The 17817-nt window shown below is 37.7% G+C and overlaps 2 protein-coding genes across 12 annotated transcripts in view; one reads left to right on the forward strand and one right to left on the reverse strand.

Moving 5' to 3' along the window:
• PRKN (parkin RBR E3 ubiquitin protein ligase) overlaps positions 1 to 16624 on the reverse strand; it is a 1151747-nt gene extending 1135123 nt beyond the window's left edge. For all 3 annotated transcript variants that reach the window (XM_072966149.1, XM_072966148.1, XM_072966150.1), the window contains exon 1: positions 16390 to 16624. In XM_072966149.1, coding sequence (XP_072822250.1) covers positions 16390 to 16396 — 7 coding nt within the window. In that variant the 5' untranslated portion in view covers positions 16397 to 16624. The remainder of the gene's footprint in view (positions 1 to 16389) is intronic.
• Positions 16625 to 16717: 93 nt separating this feature from the next.
• The window catches only part of PACRG (parkin coregulated), a 438725-nt gene continuing 437625 nt past the window's right edge, over positions 16718 to 17817 (forward strand). For 3 of the 9 annotated variants that reach the window (XM_072966155.1, XM_072966154.1, XM_072966160.1), the window contains exon 1: positions 16722 to 17185. In XM_072966155.1, the coding sequence (XP_072822256.1) occupies positions 17030 to 17185 (156 nt within the window). In that variant the 5' untranslated portion in view covers positions 16722 to 17029. Of the gene's footprint in view, positions 17186 to 17817 lie in introns of all 9 variants that reach the window. The other 6 variants (XM_072966159.1, XM_072966158.1, XM_072966153.1 and 3 more) reach the window with 5 other exon arrangements.

Here is a 17817-nt window from a genome sequence, read left to right on the forward strand (position 1 = left end):
ACAGACTCCCACACTGGCACAACCTTATTTCAATTTGACTGATACAAATTTATAGGCTTGAGTTGACTCCAAAGCAGCCTAAAGCTATGCCATGCGTGGCAATCAAGGCTGCAGCTACTCAGAATAGTATCTATGTGGCTTAATCAAACCAGTGAAATAGTGATTCAAGTCAATGGTAGCAGCAAATTCCAAATTAGAGTGACCTGTGCTCTCTATGTGGAAGATGGCAGACCATGGACTGGGTCTCTGTTGGTTGGAAGGGCTGCTTTCTGGGCCATCTACTGTCCCATGTTATTATTGGCAATGTCATTCCAAGCCTTCTTATACAGGTCAAAATAGGTAATAGACTCAACTTAGACGGTCTTAATTAAGAACTACTGATCTCTCTCTGGGATTTATTCACATTAGGCTGAGTCAGGGACTCTGGGAGGGTAGGGGCAGGTGGATAGAATCAATATTGCAAGTTGGCCTCATCCTGCTGCTTGGGATCTTATTGATCATAGCTGGAATTAAATTCTGTATGAGACAAGTTTAATAGATTTGGTCCCAGTCTCTGCTGGCCCAATTAATCAGAGCAACTATGGAGTGGCACATGCACGTGAAAATTCATCACAAGCCAAGATGGTACAGTAAAAGCTGTTGGTTTTTCAAATAGTTTTATTTGGGCCTCTTACAACACCCTATATGTCTTGCTGGGTGGACCAAGAATGCATAGCCCTGACATCTCTTTTACCTAGACAAGTTCTCAGGCTTGTTTATGCATCCAGTAACCTCAAGAAACAAGGTAACATCAGTCCCTGATGAAAAGATTTGCTTACTGATTGCTATAATAGTGGTGGATGCTTCAATCTCAATAAATGGTCCTCATCTGCAAAGCAAATCCACTGCATGCATGGCATTCATTTGGGCCATAACACATCACCCCTTTTGGATTTGGGGGCAAAGGAAACTGTTGTAAATATGATAACACTTATGAACTTTGCTGTGCCATGACTAATGAGTAATGTCTCTGACCCATGAGTCTTGTGTCTTCTGATCGGATCCATGATACATTACAGGCTAATTCATTTGATTGTAAGTAGAGTAAAAATCAAGCCCAGAGCCAACATGCTTATCTCTGGCTTGAACCACCCATGATACCTGATATAAAGCCCAGTTCAGGCAATCATCTCCATACTTAATGTTCAAATACCAACTTACATAGACGTTCTAATGTTGAAGCTATTCATCCTAGATTCTTTGATAGAAGCAAGAGAAAATCATTAACATTAGAATGTAAAAGCCAAGGTCACTTCCCTATATTCTAGAACCTAAATCTATGTGTTCTACCAGGCCTCCACATAAAACTGGAAATCTCCACTTCAGTTCCAGTCCCCCCATAGCAAAACCCCTAGGAAGGATAATGTTACTACCACTGTAGTATCTTTCAGTGTGAGGAAGAAAGATTACCTATATGGGTGATACTGTTATATTCTAGTGGAGGGGGAAGGGTAATTTGAGATATGGCTTAAATAGGGAAGGAAGTAAATAAGGAATGCTACTAGCCATAAATAATGTAATTTTTAAATTCCAAATCTGATTTTCAAAAGTATCATCAATCTATTAATCAATCAACCAGACAATAAGCCTACCTTAATGGAGGGAGAAAGATGGCTAGAAGACCATTATTTATAAAATTAAGTCCCGCTAAACAGGAGGGAAAGCAGGAAAAGTATGCAAGATTCAGGGAATAAAGAAGTTGAGAAATATTTGATTTTCCACTGTCAAAAATCCTACAAAAGCAAAGTATTTAAGATTCAAAATTCACCTTCAAAATTTAATAAAAAAGACTCAAATGTTATCAAGTGTTTTATGTATGACTAAATGCAAAAGACTTGTCTATTAGCTGTTATTTACTATTAAAAGCAAAGGAACAACTTGAGAAAAAGAATGAAATAACAATTTAGAAGCAAAATTATAAAAGTCAACATTAAACTACTTCAGAGTAGTTTAATATCTAGACTTCTGGCTGGGTAAGTATAAAGTATGATCAATAAATATTCTAGATTTACTGCTTACAACATATATGATTAAAACAAACTGTGCTTAAAAATTGGGAAAATTCACATTACTTCAGAAAGTAACTTCATATTCACTTGTCTCCCTAATTCACTAAAAACAAAAATAAATGGTTTCTGAGAACAACCAAAGACATGAGTTTGATGGATGACCATTTCTCCACCCTCTGTGAGCCATGAGGAAAAGGTAGTTATGTTTATTCATAATGTTCTGTATCCTCCTGGATAAGTGATGCTGCTGGCATATCCTGTTATTTAATTATGTGGGAGCAGAATAAATGCCTGATGCAAACCACCGCTGGAGTTGTGCTTGCTTACTGTAAACCAGATACAAATATTTCAAAACTATCCATAATTTTTTAAAAGGTTAAAATTTAAACCTATCACATAAACAATGTGAAAGAACATCTTTAGAACAATTACAAAAAAAATCCAACTTCAGTTCTTTGTTGGTAGAACTAGGACTTTTGTATCATCCAGGGTCTCTATCCAGCAGGGTTGAGAAGGTGGGTGAATACTCCAGGCAGAAGACTGTATAGATGACATCAGAGCTGGGCAAACACAAACAGCATGAAAACAAATCTATTTTTTTCCATAAAAAAATCCTTCAGAAGTAAAATGAATTCCTATCCAAATCAAATTGCCTTGAAGTTTTCTGTGCAAGGCTTTAGGCATTATAAACACTCCTTGCCTTTGGCCTGCCAGGTTTCCTCAATCAATCATGCAGTAGCCTAAAATTAAATTGAAATGACTGGATCAAGCAAAATCAAATTTTTTAACATTTAGTTTCCGTAATGTGATTATGAAGCTTTTAGTGATATTGTAATTACTTTGAAGCTTCGAGCATATGTTTCTAGTGAGAGTATTCCACGGAGAAAAGCTGCATTAGAGAAACAAGTAGATACAGACCCTAATGATGTAAAAATACATTTGTTGTAAAGTTAAAAGCTAAAGGTTGGACAAGAGACAGTGCATTCATGAGATTAATACTCTAAACATCCTGCGTAGAGTAACCACTTTAAAAACCCCAGGTCATTTCAGAGTTAAAATAATGTAATGGCTTCCCTCTAAGGGCAAGCATTACAGAAGCAATAAGGAGAAAGAACAGTAAAGGACCGGGAAGAAAAAAGAAAAAAGTCATCATCCTGTGTAAGCTCTAACTTTCCAACAGAAAAATGTTACAGACTAAAATCTCTCTCTTAAAATTAATGAATCATCTTCTCAGAATTTGAAACACTTTAACATACTTGCTATTTAGCAAAAGCAAATCATATAGTTACTACCTCTATTTATTAATTCTTTCATACACTTCAACACTTACTGGGATTATGGTGGGCTTGGGGAACACAAAGATAAATGAGATGAGGCCCCACCACCACAGCAAATATCAGTAGAAATTGGATTCTTTAACTTGGTACTTCAATGTCAGATAGGAAGGGAGAGTAGAGAATACAGGAGACAAGACAGCAGTCTCACCTTTTCTCCTTTGATTCATACTTTTACTCATTCAATAATTATTTATTAAGTACATACTCCTTTCCTCAAGAATGAGGCAGGTAGGTAAACATTAAAATGGAATGAGATTAGGTTTTCAAACTTTAATAGGAAAATGATTCTATCAAAATAATATGAAGTATGCAAAGCTTTTGAAGGATTTGTTTATTCTGATCATATCAAAGCACAGCTAATTGTCCTAATAGCTTAAGGAGCCTAAGTAAGAAGCAATGCATTGGACTCTGTGTGTTTAATTTGGCTAATGCCAATTTTATCTATTCATTTATTTTTAACTTGAATTCACTTCTCACTTTCAGCCACAGGCCTTGCCACTTCCTACTCTCTCGGAAGCGGCCTGATTCACAAAGTTATGTTCACCTGCCACTGACCACTGCAAGCTTCGGTTTGCTTCTTTGCTCAAAAAGGCTTCAGAATTCAACACAGTATTCATTTGCCACACACATGCTGCTTTTTATTAAATTGGGATAAACCAGATTAGTATTGTTATAACTTCTGTGTGAGCCAAAAGTAAATGAGTGAGATTTAACATGGCCCTGCTGCCAAAGCTATCTTTCTAAAAATAAACCTGAACATGACCATTCCCAGCATTAAGACCAAGTGGCTTCTCATTACTCACAGAGCAAAACCCAAATTCTCCAACAGGCCCTGACCCTTTTCACCCAGATTGCTCATCACTTTCTCCTCCATACATCTTATACCTGTCAACTCCTCCTTCTGCCCCCTGCAGCCTCTGCCTCCAAGCCCCCATGTCTTACTGTCTGCACTTAGGAAACCACTCAGCCCTGAAGGACCAGCTCAAATACCACCTTTGCTCTGGAGGTTCCTGGCCTTATCATGGAAGAAAACATTCCTCCATGATAGCTTCTGTTATTGCTGATATAACTTTGTAGCTATACATAGCATCATCATGAAATTGTGACTTCCTCATTTAGCTAAGGAGACTTGGTGATGTCACAGGTCATAACTTACGGTCTCAATGAATGCTTGTTGAAGTTAACATTTTATTTTTTCCAAGAAAAATAAACATTTTATTTTCTTACAAATCAAATTCTGCATCTATTTTAAAAATGTATTCCATATTTCCTTTAGAACTTCTTCTAACTGTACTAACAATGCACAATGGAATATTTTCCAAATATTTCAGCTAAAACTGCTTCAGGAAACCAAATTCTGTAACTGACATCTTTTAAAAAATGAAGCAAATTAAGGCTGATTCTTTTTTTGTCCTTCATAGCTTTACTAGAATTTATTTAAAACTTCTAACTGTGTAGTTCCAACAAAGCCAGATTAGTTATTATTTACGAAGGGCAGGACAATGTTAAGCTATTCCACAGAAGCATTAGTTGCCTAGTGTTCAAAGTGAACTGGCAAATCAGAAATCAAAATGCACATAAAATGGTTATTTGCTCCCGCTTTGCCTGATCATGTGTTGTTGTGTGAAGTTGTATTTCCCGTCAGAAGCGTAACAAAGCTTCCCCTACTCTACAGGATACAAATGAGCAACCTGGTAGAGCAAATTATGCAGCTGTATATGCACACACACACACACAAAGAAATACTAGATAAATACTAGATTTCTCATGTGTAACATTACTTCATTGCCATTAAATAACCTCAGAAAAGGAAAAATCAAGCGATATTGCTATCAATTCAATGAACTGTATCTGTCATCCTTAGTTCCTCATAAGACACTTTAAAACCAGATTTCAAATGGTGAAAGCCGTGATGGTAACTGCGGTGGGCTGAACAGACCTACTCAGAATGTTCATACTCAATCCCTGAAACCTGTGACTGTCTCCTTACATGGTAAAGGGACTTTGCATATGCAATGAAATTATGGATACTGAGATGGGGGGTTATACTGGTGGCCCCCAAATGTAATAGGAAGTGTTCTTATAAGAGAAAAGCAAAGGGAAATTTGACTACAGTTAAAGAGAAGGCAATATGACCACAGAAACCGAGATTGGAATGAGGCAGCCAGGAGCCAAGGAGCCAGCAGCCTATAGAAGTGGAAGCAAATCCTCTGCTAAAGCTTCCAGAAGGAACTAGTCCTGCTAACACCTTGATTTTAGTCCCTTAAAACTCATTTTGAAAAGCTCATCAGTGAACTCGGTAAAGTTACAGGATACAAAATTAATATACAGAAATTTGTTGCATTTCTATACACTAACAATGAAATATCAGAGAGAGAAATTCAGGAAACAGTTCCATTTACCATTGCATCAAATACCTAGGAATAAACCTACCTAAGGAGGAAAAAGACCTATACTCCGAAAACTACAAGACACTGATGAAAGAAACTGAAGATAATACAAACAGATGGAAAGATATACCAGGTTCTTGGATTGGAAGACTCAGTATTGTTAAAATGGCCATAATATCCAAGGCAAATCTACAGATTCAGTGCAATGCCTATCAAAATACCAGTGGTATTTTTCATAGAACTAGAACAAAGAATTTTAAAATTTGTATGGAAACACAAAAGACCCCAATAGCCAAAACAATCTTGAGAAGGAAGAACAGAGCTGGAGGAATCACTCTCTGACTTCAGGCTATCCTATAAAGGTACAGTAATCAAAAACAGTATAGTATTGGCACAAAAACAGACACATAGATCAGTGTAACAGGATAGACAGTCCAGAAGTAAAACCACACAGTTATGGTAAAACAAAAGAAATACAAGCAAAAACAAACAAATAGGACCTAATTAAACTTAATAGCTTTTGTACAGCGAAGGAAACCATCAACAGAACACAAAGACAACCTACTGAATGGGAATAAATACTTACAAATGATACGACCATTAAGGGATTAATATTTAACATACATAAAGAGTTCATACAACTCAACATCAAACAACAACAACAACTGGCTTAAAAATGAGCAGAAGAACTGAACAGACATTTTTCCAAAGAAGAAATGCACTGACCAATAAGCACAGGAAAAGATGTTCAATATCACTAATCAGAGAAACGTGAATCAAAACCACAATGACATATCACCTCACACGTCAGAATGACTATTATGAAATATTTTACAAATAGTAAATGTTGGCAAGAATGTGAAGAAAAGGGAACCTTTGGACACTGTTGGTGGGAATGTAAATTGGTACAGCAGCTATGGAAAACAGTATGGAGGTTTTCCAAAAAACTAAAAGTAGACCTACCATATGATTCAGCAATTTAATCCCTAGGTATACATCTGAAGAAAATGAAAACACTAATTCAAAAAGATACATGCTCCCCAACATCCACAGCAGCATTATTTACAATTGCCAAGACTTAGAAACAACCTAAGTGTCCATCAACAGATAAACGGGTAAAGAAGATGTTAGTACACACACACACTAGAATACTAAAAAGAATGAAAATTTTCCATTTACAGTAAATGGACTTGAAGGGCATTATGCTTAGTGAAATAAGTCAGACATAGAAAGATAAATACTGCATGATATTTATACGTGGAATCTAAAAAATACAACAAACTAGTGAATATAACAAAGAACCAACAGACTCACAGATACAGACACAAACTAGTGGTTACTAGTGGGGAGAGGAAGGGGCAATAAAGGGGTGGAGGAGTGGGAGGCACAAACTATTGAGTGTAAGATAGGCTCAAGGATGTATTGTACAACTTGGGGAGTATAGTCAATATTTTGTAATAACTGTAAATGAAAAGTAACCTTTAAAGTTATATAAAATAAATTTTTTTAAAGAAGTAAAAAAAAAAGAAAAAAAGTCATATTTAGACTTGTGGCCTCCAGAATTGTAAAAGAATCAATGTATGTTAAGCCACAAAACTTATGGTAACTTGTTATAACAGCAACAAGAAACTGATACAGATATAGTGACTGAGTCATGCCTCAATAGTGTGTAATATCACTGAAAAAAATTAAGGAAATTATAATATTGTTTTTCTGAAAACATTATTTTTATGACCAGAACATGGAATTACTCAAAGTATGTATGCTACCATTACTAATTTAGCTGACATAATTCGTCACAAAAGTATAATCAGTTTACATATATTCCAATCAGTGATACATCTGACCTATCCTTAAGACTATGTTTGTAACACTTACTGTACTTTTGTATTTCCAAAATATTATATGATTAATGCTGAAGGTCTGGAAAACACAAAAAACACAGCAAAAAAAATCCCATAAAGGAAAGATAATTTTGAGGTACACTTTTCAATATATTTATATATGTAAGTGGTATCTAATGCTTTCTAGTTCTCATGTGGTAAGTAAGCTCTTATATTAGTTTAAAAAAACTTTCTTAACTATTAAAGAATTCACACATATTTATCAGTCTTTGGTCATTAATGTCAATCATTTTGTTATCATTGTTGTTTGAGGACAAAAAAAAGAAAAATATCATCCCAGAAACCTGACCTCATACAGCATTACCATGCTTCTCTGACTAACTTCATGTATAAAACTTGAATTCTGCTGGGCATAAAATTATTAAATTCACTGCAAAAGCCAAAAGGGATTTTTAGTAAATTTATTCACAAAGAATTGTAACAACAATAACTAAACCCAACAAAGTTCCTTAGATGTTAGATTCCAAATAAATTCTTCCAGAGCTTCCCCAAGTCCCCCTAAACACAGAGTTATAAAACATACTTCAGTGCTGCACAGTGCCCAGCAGTTGCCAAGGTACAAAAGCAAAGATACATACCCAGTGTGAAACTCTAGTGTCATACACTATGAATACGATTATTTGGTGACTTTCTAGATACCAAGCTGATGGGGAAAAAAACCCAATACATTTGATAGAAACTTTGCATGAGATGAGAAATTAGCAAGTGCTACATTCAACATACAAACACACAGTGAGGCAATAAAGAAAGATGAAAACCCTAGAGAGGGCCACAATAAGGAAGAAATTCCATTACCTGCCACTGACTGGGCATGTCACCAATAACTCAATGAACAGCAGCAGGAAGCAAATAACAGACCTCCACTATAAGGAGGAAGTCTTTTAGTGAAAGACCTATTTTTATTTGTATCATATAATTATGTCCAAATTGACTACACAGTAAAACACATACAATTCTCTTCTGACACTATGAATTCAGGCATCTTCATTTAAAAACATCTTTAGACAATGGAATACTACTCAGCCATTAAAACTAATGCCATTTGCAGCAACATGGATGGACCTAGAGATTATCATACTAAATCAGAAAAAGAAAGACAAATACCATATGATATCACTTATATGTGGAATCTAAAATATGATACAAACGAACTTATTTACAAAACAGGAAGACTCACAGACATAGAAAACAAATTTATGGCTAACAAAGGGAAAGGAGTGGGGGAGGGATAGACTAGGAGTCTGGGATTAGCAAATACAAACTACTATATATAAAACAGATAAACAACGTCTTAATGTATAGCACAGGGAACTATATTCAATACCCTGTAGTGAGCCACAATGGAAAAGAATGTGAAAAAGAATATGTGCGTGTGTGTGTGTGTGTATATCTGAATCACTTTGCTATACACCAGAAACTAACACAACATTACATATCAACTATATTTCAAAATAAAATTAAAAAAACAAAAACAACAACAAAATCTTTAGATGTTGTCACACATACTTACCCAGACTTAGTAGATGCCAGCTGTGCAGTCTACATCTGCTTGTGATCAACATCCTGGATAAGCATCAACTCACAGAATGCTGCCTCAGTTGTACTTAAAATCTGTACCTCTTACTCTCTGAGGACTCCAAGCCAGAATTTAAGAGTAAAGAGAAGACCTAGAGCATTAATTATTAGTCTTCATTTCTCCAAGCAGTAAGCCTAACTCTCCATCTATCCTCTAATCAGCCCAAGGTTCCTTTCTCCTGCAAACTCTGGCTCAGGGAAAAATGTAAGCAGGACCAGATTCCTCTGAAAGCAAAATGCAGAGAGTGGCCTTATATGCAGTTTTACAGCAGACAATCCTCTGTCGAGGGAGTTTCTATAGAGAAGCCATCGTGGTCCTGGTCCTGGTCTGTTTAGTCATGCCATTCCTGGCATGACCGTCAGGAACACTTGTATAACTAACCAAGCCCTGTGGAAAGCCCAGAGGCGAGCAAGGAAAGAGCTCACCTCTTTAATTAGTCAGACAACAGCTGTTTCTGTGAACTGAGGAATAAAATGTAAAAATTTCAGCTTCTGAAAAAAATCAAGGAATGTGGGGAAGAGAAAAGTGAGAGACGAGCAAAGGGGGAGAATGTAGGTGGATGCTAAAATCAAAGGTTCACCTTAGAAACACAGACATTATAAACCTCAGTCCTATTTCTCCATGCTATTAATATAGAGTAAGTTTCAAATGTCTAATTCCTATCTGTCCACAATCTGGAAAATGGATATTCTCTGAACAATGAGCTTTAAAAATGACTATGTAGTTGCAAGAGGTTTCATCTTAGTTGATCTTATTTATGCACTGAAACTTCAAAAATATTTAATAACTGGAATAACTGATATATTCATCACTTATATGTGGAATCTAAAATATGATACAAATGAACTTATTTACAAAACAGGAAGACTCACAGACATAGAAGACAAATTTATGGCTAAAATTATAGATAAATAATGAACATGTCTCAATTGGAATACCAATATTAATTCAGTAATCTTTATTTTTTTCCTAGTTTGATAAGAGTGGGGTGGAGTTTTGAAGGATGGGTAAAGTTGCTATATTGTACATAGAGACTTTTCTCTCTTCTAATTTATACGGCTCTAATGTTATGCTTTATGGGGAGCCCTATTCAAGTCTTACAGTAAAAGTCAATTGGAGAAATCATCATGAACCCATCAACACTCTTAAAAATACAAATGTCCAAGGACAATCCAATACATGACCAAGCATATGAGTTACGCAGATATTGAAGAGGAAGCAACTCTACTCTGCACTTTCTGAGTCACTCAGTAGCTCTAGCTCTAGCAACACTGTTCTCTCCATATAAAAAAAGAAACTGTAAATAGATCCAGAGGCATCATATGCCACATATCAAAGGAGGAGATGCAGATTATTTTAGGAACACAAATAAATTTAAAACTTTAGTAACATGAAAAAACGTATCTGTCAATGAAAAATATCAACACATTATATAAACGTAAGATTTTTTTAAAGAAATACGGTCTTTGATCCCAGATGAGTTAATGAAATATCAAATTAATGCCACCACTCTAAGAAAAGCCATCTCCTACTCCACACCCACACTGTCACTCTCAATGAATAACATCTCCTGCTTGAGAGAAGATAGAAGCCATTAATGGTTACCTGGACTTCTTGGCACTACTGGCACTGTACTATAGCTTTCCACTACTGCTGTAGACATCTTTCTAAAACACTCTGTTCACAATGCTCTTCTGTATGCAATGGTTCAATGAAATTTTCTAGCCACCTAATTAAAGGCTACCCTCCTTGACACTGCTCGCTACCACGCTCTTCTAGCCTGAAACCACCCTCCTCCTCCTGCCTCGGCTTCACCACATGTCCTTCATTCCATTCTTCCCTCTCCCCTCCATGCCTCAGCTTGTGTCTCGCCCTCAGTCTGGAACACCGCCTTCACCTGGATGATTCCTACCTAGCTCCACTGGAAACAGGGGATCAGCCAGGCTCCATTAGTTGCCCTCTCCAGTGCCTAAATGTTTATCATGGTACTTACCATTTTGGATTGCAAATCTTGATTTGTCTGTACACCTTCTACACTATGAGAAGGACCCTACAAACAGCGGCTGCTAATTAGCAGGTGCTAACTGCTTCAGATTGAGAAGTGGGTGAGAGGTGACACATAACTGGAGATCTCAAGGAAAACTTTTATGTAAAGTCTGTGTCATCTGAAATAGATCTTGAAGGATGAACGGTGATTTCCAGATGTACTACAAAGAGGAAGGACATTCAAAGCTGAGAGAATGACATGTGCAAAAGAAAAATGAAAAATCATAGTGTGAACGTGTGTATGTGTATGTGTGTATACATGCATACACATGTCTTTGTAATTATTCTGCTTCTGTTGAGGACAGGATGGCATCCTTTCCCCAAGCATATGCCTTATCAGTCCAACTAAATCACAAACTGGTTGGGGAGAAACAGTCTCATGTTTCTCTGTGCCTCTTCCCGAAAGTAGTATGTACACATACACCACCCGCCTGGAAACCCTGCACAGCACCACCTTGTCCAGTACCTTAGAAAGAACTGTTACTGAAATCATTATTGTGAACAGAAATACCTATTAATCAAAAGAAGAAAGCTTTCTATTTAGTAAAAACAGATATTTGAGTTAACCTGGTGGAAATCTTAGATAATCAGGACACATAGTACTGGGGGAAATAATCATATTACTCCAATTCCTTTTAGCCAAGATTCTCTCCTACAGGGTGACGTAAATAAGCCAGGAAGGTGAGCTGCAACATAAATCAGCCAACAGTCACATAAATTTATTTCTTTAATATTATAAAACTTAAGAGAGAAATCATTCAGATTACTACAAAGAAATATTTAAAATGAGCTTACTAAATGCAAATTAAAACAGAAACACTATATAAGCACTGGGCCACAATTAAAGGCTGAAGGAACAGCAGGTAAGAAACAATTTTCATTGATCAAAAAACTAAAACCTAACAGAATAAAGTATTCTGCATTGAAACTGCTTTCATGAATATGAAACATTACGAAGTAAGGATAACTTTTTTTCTTCATTTTTCAAAGAAGCTTCTGAGGTAGAAATGGATTTGCATACTTTAATACAAAGTTCTTTCAAATGTGTCATTTTCAAGCAATGAAGCCATGAGGTTTTGAAAATATGCAGACTTCAAAAAAATCCTTAGAAACAGTTTCAAAGTTCAAAAGGGCATAGAGTCATCTATGAGCCTTTGGATCCAAAGAACTGTACATAATTACACGAAATCTATGCAAAAATTTAGTTGAACTTCTTTTGTGAAACAGTTGTACCTCATCATAAACAGAAGCTTTCAAAGCCTACCCTGGGTACTTAGATGTAGGGTCACTTCTCATTTAAAATTATTGAAATGGCAAAGCAAGTAGCAGTACGCAGTATATTTAACTAAAATGCAAATTCTGCAACTTTAAAATTCACCACATACAAGCTTTAAAACAAATATTTAGATTTGTGGGCAAATAGTAAAGTTAGACTGTACATTCACGATGGCAGGGCATTTTTTTCCTTTTTTTTTCACTCATGTATCTTTGGCACCTGGAACAGTACTGGGTAGGTACTCAATTATTGAATCTGCTTTCACGAAAATAAAACATTATAAAATGAGAAGTGAGAGGTTTTTTCCTTCATAAATTCATTATAAAATCTAAAATAAACTGTTTTTCATCTATCAGTAGGGCAAAAATTAAAATATTTTATGGAACACAGAGGGAACATGGGCTCTGTTTTAAACACTGTCAGGGAGGACAGGGCCATCAAGGACAGTTGTGCATCTTGTGCACTGCTCAAATGCAATAAATAAATCTAGGGAGAGGAAGTGGGGAGTGGTGGGGAGAGAGGGGAAACCCAGTAGGTGCTTTGCTATTGAAAGCTGGGTCAGTTCTGCGGATGTCCTTTTTGTAACATTTCAGCCCAGAGAGGTAGGACAGCTCTTTGCTACTTCATTATGGTAGATAGAAGTGTAAAATATGGTGATTTATTTTAAACAATTTGCAAATACCTAGCAAAATTCAAAATCTACAAGCCCTTTAACTAGAAAATCTACTCAGAAGTTGTAATAAGATTTTTACATTTATGTTTACATATGAATATAAAATGATATGGACAAAAGCATTCCTGATGATAGCAACTGTCTGTAAACCCACCACACATTTATTTATTGGAGAGTATCTGCATGATTTACATACATCCATAAAACAAAAGACTAGACAGGAATTACTGTGGGGCAAATCTTGAATGCAGATATGTAATTTTCTAAGAGATGTTAAGTTAAACAAGGTATAGAAGAGATTATATTATTAATTATTTTTAAATCAATCAAAATCATTTTTAAGACATTGAATTTGAATTTCAATAGCGGCAACTTGGTTGTGTATTATATATATATATTATGTATATTCATTCACTTTAACGTCTGATAGTACTTAAATACCTAAATCCAGTCCTACGCAACCTACATATAGACTATATCGCAAATATCACTATTAAAATTAAATTTTAAACACCAAAATTGCGAATTTTTAAAAAATGGTGAAATACATTTTTAATAGAGGCACCAAAATTATATTTTTCTATACTGAATTTTCTTAAGTTTTTCTATGCTGCTTTATGTTGTTTTGAAATCTTTCTCTCTACTTCTCAAAAAGCCATAATTCTTCACCTACTTCAATTATGTTTCTGTAGCTGTCTGGGTTAAGGCATTTAACATACTAATCCTAATCCAAGCGGGATTGTAAGAACTTTTAAAACAGTTTCTGTGCCAAGAGAGAACCCTGGGTTCTGAGAAAGTAAAAGGAAAGTAATTTTATTGGTTATGAGGTAACAGTCAATCCCCTTTACTCCTATTCTACCAAGAAATTTAATTTTTGTTTTTCCTCAAAAATGAGTCTATTTAAATAAAGTAGAAGAGTGCTATTTTCATTAAAGAGAGTATAGCAATTAAAGAGAGCATAGGCACAAAGGGGGCAAGTTCTGAGCAGCACACATCTTTAACAAGAAATAAAATCATCCCCAGATTCATATTCATTATATTTTAATCTCCAGTTTATCACTGTGTATAGACTACAATTCCTTTTCTGGCTTCAAAGGTTAGTTAGAAACAGGAAACCCTTCACTCCAAGACTTTCCTTCAGTTGCTTCCACTTTCACTTACCTTTGGCATTATTCAACACAACCAAGTCCAAAATTAGCAATTAAGAGTCTTAGTAAAATGTACCCACTGACAGAATTAGGCAATGCAAATAGTTGACTAGCTGTATAAAACAATTTACTGCATATTGTCTACATGTCTACAAGTAAGGTACTTTTCTTGGGAGAGCGCATGGATTTATGTTGCAGTACTCTTATTTGCACTATGTAAAACAATAGCTGAATTATAAGAAAGAACACTTTTAAAAATCCACTTTATAGTCACAGTGTCATTATCAGTTATTAATAAATATCTAATCATTAAGTCTAAAGATAATATTCTTCCTTCTCGTGTCCCTAAATCCCAAATAAACTAAACTGCCTAAATATAATCCATCCTAACAAAATTATTTATATAATCATCTATTAGAAAACAATTTAGAATTAAGTGATGGTTTTTAGATCTTAAATTCTTGTCTTAAATAGACTTACCATTAGTTTATTTATTTTAGAATTATTCATGCACTAGATTACAATGATTAAAATAAAATTTGCACAACTGTCTTCAAGATAGGAAAAGGCTTTTTTTTTTCTCCTCTAAAATACTGACAGCATGGATTTTGAACATTTTCTACTTGGTTTTCTGATTCAGTACAGATTTGTGTTTACAAATAGATCTTATGTAATTGTCACTTTAAAAAGACTCAAAAGATTCATAAAAATTTATACATTTTTCTTAATTTGATAACTCTCAAAGTCATTCACCAGAAGTCACAGCATGCTAGAAAGGTAAGAAAAACTGAACAACATCCTTAGGTTTTATCATTGCTGCAAAGACAGCGTCAGTTAGCTGTCATGATTCTCCTAGTGATGGATAGAATGTTCTACATTTTAACATTAATTTAATAAATGAAAGACTTAAGAAGAGTCTATCAGTGCATACAAACAACATATTTTAAAAATTCACCTCTCATCTTCCTGGATAGACTACATCTGACTTCAGATGTTGTTGAATCAATCAGTGTTTTTTAAGTTGTGCCCGTCAGGAATAATCCCCTAATAAACTCGCCAAACCAATACGTAATCTAGAGGAAATCTCTGTCATAATAAACTCCCAAAATAGCAATATTTTGTAATCATACTGTACATTCTCACTAATTTTCAGAGACTACCCTTAAAATAACTTTTGGTTTGACAATCCTGGAAGTGAGGAACTTTTCGAATCTCACATATTATCAGGGTTTAAAAGCAATTCTAATAGCCACTTTCAAAGCTTTATTCACAAAAACGCACCTAGGTCATTTTGTGTATTTAAAAAGTGCTTTGTGTGGGGTTTTTTGGCATAATGAATCATTAGTTCATTATGTGAAAGTTTTCATTCTTGCTACCATTTACTTTAAATCACTCTTTCATCTCAGATCTCCAATGAGAGATCTAGAACGCAAAATCCAAGGGATCAAGAAGTGTAAATCCACCTGTGGGAATTTCTTTTGCTCTCAACCATCATCACCAGGTTCCTCCCATTAGAGTTTAACGCTTCGCTAGGGTTTCCCTTAAAGAGCTCTCCAGAGAGTGGATCCCAATCCGTCCCAAACTGGAGAATTACCAGCGAGCCCTGAGGGAGGGAGTCGGGGCCGGCGCGGACCCTCAGGGTCCGGGCGGGGCGGGGCGGCGCGTGGCGGGGCGCTCGCGTCGGGGCCGCCGGACCAGCCTGCGGCACCGCGGGCGGCACCGACGCGCACCCAGACTCCTCGCGAAGTGGTCTCCAGGGGTAGCCTGTCACACCGGGAGGGCGGGGGCGTAGAGCACACACACACACTTATTGTCCAGGCCCACGGCGGGCACTGGCAAGCTGGCGCAGGCTGAGGGCGGCGCGGCCACCCTGCCACTGACAGTTGACACGGGCGGGCACCCTGGGGTCCCTGTCAGCTGAGGCCCGGCGGGGCACCACAGCCGGGCGCGGGGCGGCGCAGAGAGGCGGTACCTGGCAGGTACCCACGTACCTATCATGGTCACTGGGCAGGCAGGTGGAGGCTGCGGGGCACACACGGAGGCCTACACCCACGCCGGCGCCCGCCTGCGCCTCCCACCAGCGGCGCTCCGGGGTTAAACCTTCCTGGACGCCGCTCCCCCGCGCCCAGCCGGCGGAGTGCGCACGCGCAAAGGGCGCGCAGCCCGAAGCCTTCTGGGAGTCGTAGTTCTAACGCGTAATTTCTCCTCAGACCGCCGGCCGCCCGTCGGTCGCCCGTCGCAGCCCGCCGCCCGCCGCCCGCCGCCCGCGCCGCCTGCGCCGCCTGCGCCGCCCGCGGCCCTTCCGGCCTGAGGCCCAGGAAACGCACGTCACCGGGAGGCAGGGCCGCTCGGCCGCAGTGTTGACGTGTAGCTTAGCAACCGGGAGGGCCGCCTTTGGAAGCTTGTTTCAGCTCTAGCCACGGTGCCGCCTTCTTCCCGCCCCTCCCGTCCCCTTGACTCCCTTCACCTAGGAGCTGCCAAACACCTGGATCGACCTGGGCACCACAAGGGGTTGAATTTCTACCATTCTCGGGCCTTTTTACATTTTTTTCCCGACCTCCTTCTCACATCCGTAAAACTCACTGATTGTTTTGCTACACGTTTTATGAGAACAAGATATTTTCTAGGAAGATGGTGGCAGAAAAAGAGACCCTGAGCTTAAACAAATGCCCAGACAAGATGCCGAAGAGGACCAAGCTGCTGGCGCAACAGCCGCTCCCGGTGCACCAGCCTCACTCCCTGGTTTCTGAGGGCTTCACAGTCAAAGCCATGATGAAAAACTCAGTCGTAAGTGATCTTCCCGAATCGAATGCACTCGCTCCGAATCAGGGGACACCAGGCTAGAGAGGTTGGCTGGCCAGGTGGATTCTGAGCCCACGTCCTGGGTGGTCTTTGCCAAAAAAAACGGCAACTACTCGGCCAGTAGCAGACGGTGCCCAGCAGAGTGCGGAGGTCCGGGCTAGTTTGTTAGAAAGGATCTCCGGCAACTGTGCCCATTTATAAACATCTTCCTAATAACTCACGGTTTCTAGACCACCCAAAACTACTCTTAAAAGCTATTTACACGAAGAGGAAAGATCTCCTTTATTTAATGTTTCTTAAACGAACCCCACTCAGCAAAGGGCCTTATAGAAGGAGAGTTCTTATAAATTCATAAAATCTCTTGCAAAATTTGACATGTGCTGATGTATAACTGGGAACATAAACTCATTAATTAACAATAAGAAATTTCATCAATTCAACCTAGGCATTTTTAGAATATCCTAGCATTTAATCTAACACTATTTCGCACAAAATGGCATGTTAGAGTAATGAAAGGCAACTTAATGAGAAGTATGTTTCCAGATAGACCTGTTAAACCATTGATTTTAAATAATGCAAGCTTCAGTTCAAGTATCTCTGCCTATTAATACAATTCA

This window comes from Vicugna pacos, chromosome 8 (genome assembly GCF_048564905.1).
Source record: "Vicugna pacos chromosome 8, VicPac4, whole genome shotgun sequence".
Classification (NCBI taxonomy): domain Eukaryota; kingdom Metazoa; phylum Chordata; class Mammalia; order Artiodactyla; family Camelidae; genus Vicugna; species Vicugna pacos.